The sequence below is a fragment of the Arachis duranensis genome, chromosome 3, assembly GCF_000817695.3.
Source record: "Arachis duranensis cultivar V14167 chromosome 3, aradu.V14167.gnm2.J7QH, whole genome shotgun sequence".
Lineage (NCBI taxonomy): Eukaryota > Viridiplantae > Streptophyta > Magnoliopsida > Fabales > Fabaceae > Arachis > Arachis duranensis.
In genome coordinates, this window is record NC_029774.3 from 63,216,327 (window position 1) to 63,219,282 (window position 2,956).

At 34.0% G+C, this 2,956-nt stretch overlaps 1 protein-coding gene across 1 annotated transcript in view; it reads left to right on the forward strand.

Annotated features, from left to right (window-relative positions):
• Positions 1-262: 262 nt before the first annotated feature.
• LOC107479641 (heparanase-like protein 3) overlaps positions 263-2,956 on the forward strand; it is a 4,074-nt gene continuing 1,380 nt past the window's right edge. The window contains exons 1-7 of the mRNA XM_052258601.1: positions 263-566; positions 1,437-1,473; positions 1,609-1,792; positions 1,922-2,067; positions 2,257-2,487; positions 2,563-2,752; positions 2,836-2,956. The exon at positions 2,836-2,956 is cut by the window's right edge and continues 1 nt beyond it. Coding sequence (XP_052114561.1) covers positions 336-566; positions 1,437-1,473; positions 1,609-1,792; positions 1,922-2,067; positions 2,257-2,487; positions 2,563-2,752; positions 2,836-2,956 — 1,140 coding nt within the window. The 5' untranslated portion in view covers positions 263-335. The remainder of the gene's footprint in view (positions 567-1,436; positions 1,474-1,608; positions 1,793-1,921; positions 2,068-2,256; positions 2,488-2,562; positions 2,753-2,835) is intronic.

Genomic DNA, 2,956 nt, shown 5'->3' on the forward strand with positions numbered 1-2,956 from the left:
ATATATATATATATTATTTTTTAACATCATTATCTAATCCAAACGCACGCTTAGCATCGAAGGTTAGATTAGTTGCCTTACAAATAACAAAAACACATTAAACACTTTTATATACAAACGCCAAAATCCTTGTGTTGCCAACCTGCCACGTAAAGACAATTATTATTATTATTACCCTTCCAGCAAGCATTTGTAAAAGCAAGCCTTTCATTAAATTTTTACCAAAAGCACATTTAACATTTAACCTTTGCCTGTCTGTCTGTCTCTATTATACTACTATTACTATATAAGCTTGTGACTCTTATGCAGTGAAGCCGGCCTCAGCCACAACCTCCATGGGTTCTTGGATTGTTCAGCTTCTTATGCTATTGCGCTTATTGAGCTTTGTGAACTCACAGGTTGAAACTGGTGGGGATTCACATTTAAAAGGGATTGTTGCCATTAATGCGAAATCGGTAATTGGAACCATTGATGATGATTTTGTGTGTGCAACTCTTGATTGGTGGCCCCCTCAGAAATGTGACTATGGTAGATGCAGTTGGGGCCTTGCATCTCTTCTCAATCTGGTAATAATTTTCCATATTATTTTTGTTTTTCTGAATCTGCACAGCTTGTGGCATTCATTGGTCCAAAGTGCAAAAACCATTAACCTATCCAACAAAACAACTAAAAATGTTTCTATTTTTAATTTTTACCCCCCTTATGTTCTGATAAAATTGTCTGTTTATTTTTATTTATTTATTTCTTACTTGTTTATTTTTTGTAAGTTACTGGAATGACATTTGAATCAAGAATGCGTGTGTTTGAGATCTCTCTGCTCAGCTGCAACATAATTTTCGTGAAAACAACTTTTTATGTTTTACTTCTATTTTGTTTTGTTTTTTTTTATTTTATTTTTAAGGACGTCATCATCTACTCACCGTTTGAATAGACACGTTCATATATGGTGTTTGCTATGCTGGCTAAGAGATATTACTTAATTACTAAAATAGGTTAAATAATTAACTTTAAATTTAAAAATATAAACATTAAAAAATTTAAATATTTTAAAGTTATTATAAAAAATAATTTGGCAAAAGTTACAGACCAAACAAAAGGCACAATTTTCGTTTTCATAATATTCTCACCGTAGTAGGTGATAATAATTAACATTTTTTTTTCATTTTACTTAAATCTTCATAGGTCATTTTTCTCAGAATAGGACTTTTAATCTTTTCTTTTCTAATTAAATTCTGACGTTTCCGTTCTCAGCAAGGTTTAACAAAATTAACTTCTGGGTTCAGTTTTCAGTGTGTCATATTTATTGTTTCCATGATTAAGCAATTGATTGTTTTAATAATTCGATCAACTTTCTTTCATATCCTTTTCAAATTAAATATATTTACATTTTGGGAACATACATAGAATTTACATCTTGTAATTTTAATCTCTTGCAGGACCTCAACAATCAGCTCCTCTTAAATGCAGTGAAAGGTAAGAGTAGAATTCTTTTCAAGAAAATAAAATAAAATAATAAATGACAGCAGTTTACTGTTATTTATTCACTTGTAACAATTGCTTAGAGAACTTATCAAGGTATCATTGCTTATGGCTCCTAATGTTACACAGAGTTTTCGCCGTTGAAACTTAGATTGGGTGGCAGTTTGCAAGATAAGGTCATATATGGGACTGAAGACTATAACAAACCTTGTACTCCTTTTGTTAAGAATGAGTCCGAGATGTTTGGTTTCACTGAAGGGTGCCTCCCAATGGCTAGATGGGATGAGCTTAATATCTTTTTCAAAAAAGCAGGGTAGACTCGGAACTTGCCCTGTGTCTTTGTCTTATGAAACTTAACACATAGGTTACCATTTCGGCATGGAATTTTGAATTTGTTCTAAATCAGTTAAATGTACTACTTATTTTACATGGTTTATTTCAGGGCTAAGATCGTCTTTGGATTAAATGCTCTTAATGGGAAAACAATAAAATCTGGTAAAGCAGTTGGACCTTGGAACTACACGAATGCCGAATCCTTTATTCATTACACCGTTGGAATGAATTACATAATTCATGGATGGGAGCTTGGTAAGTAACTAAGTATATGCTGCTGTTGTTGGAAATTGGCAACCATTTTGTAGTAAATATTGTTGTTGATATATCAATTTCGTCTTCTTCAATAGTATTTGCCAGAGGAAGAAACATAGGAGAAAGACATTGTGATCAAAATCCATCTTGCATGAATGCATATGTTTTACAATTCTATTTCAATTGCAGGCAATGAATTGAGTGGGAGTGGAGTTGGAACGAAAATTGATGCTGGGCAATATGCTTCTGATTTAGTTTCTCTACGAAACATAGTAGATAATGCATATAATGATGCCAAGCCTGAGCCACTAGTGATCGCTCCTGGAGGTTTCTTTGATGCAACTTGGTTCAAAGAATTTATAAGCAAAGCGGGAAAATCCTTGGATGTGGTTACCCACCACATCTATAACCTTGGGCCAGGTACATTTTGCACACAGACGAATTTCAAGTTGTTCTTCATTATGTAATATGAAAGCTCATTTAGCTTGTATGCAGGTGTTGACGAGCACCTTGTGGAGAAAATTCTCAATCCTTCCTTTCTTGATGGAGAAGCAAGCACATTCAAAGCCCTCCAAAATTTAATTCAAAGTTCAGGAACCTCAGCAACAGCATGGGTTGGTGAGTCCGGAGGGGCTTACAACAGTGGCCATCATCTTGTGTCAGATGCATTTGTCTACAGCTTTTGGTTAGTGACAACTCCTCACAGCTTATTTACTGTTAGATGATCCTTTGGAATAACATTGCTTAACATTTTCATGTCACAAATAGGTATTTGGATCAGCTTGGCATGTCAGCTACTTATGATACTAAAACATATTGCAGACAGAGTTTGATAGGAGGAAATTACGGTTTACTCAATACTACAAATTTCCAGCCAAATCCAGACTAC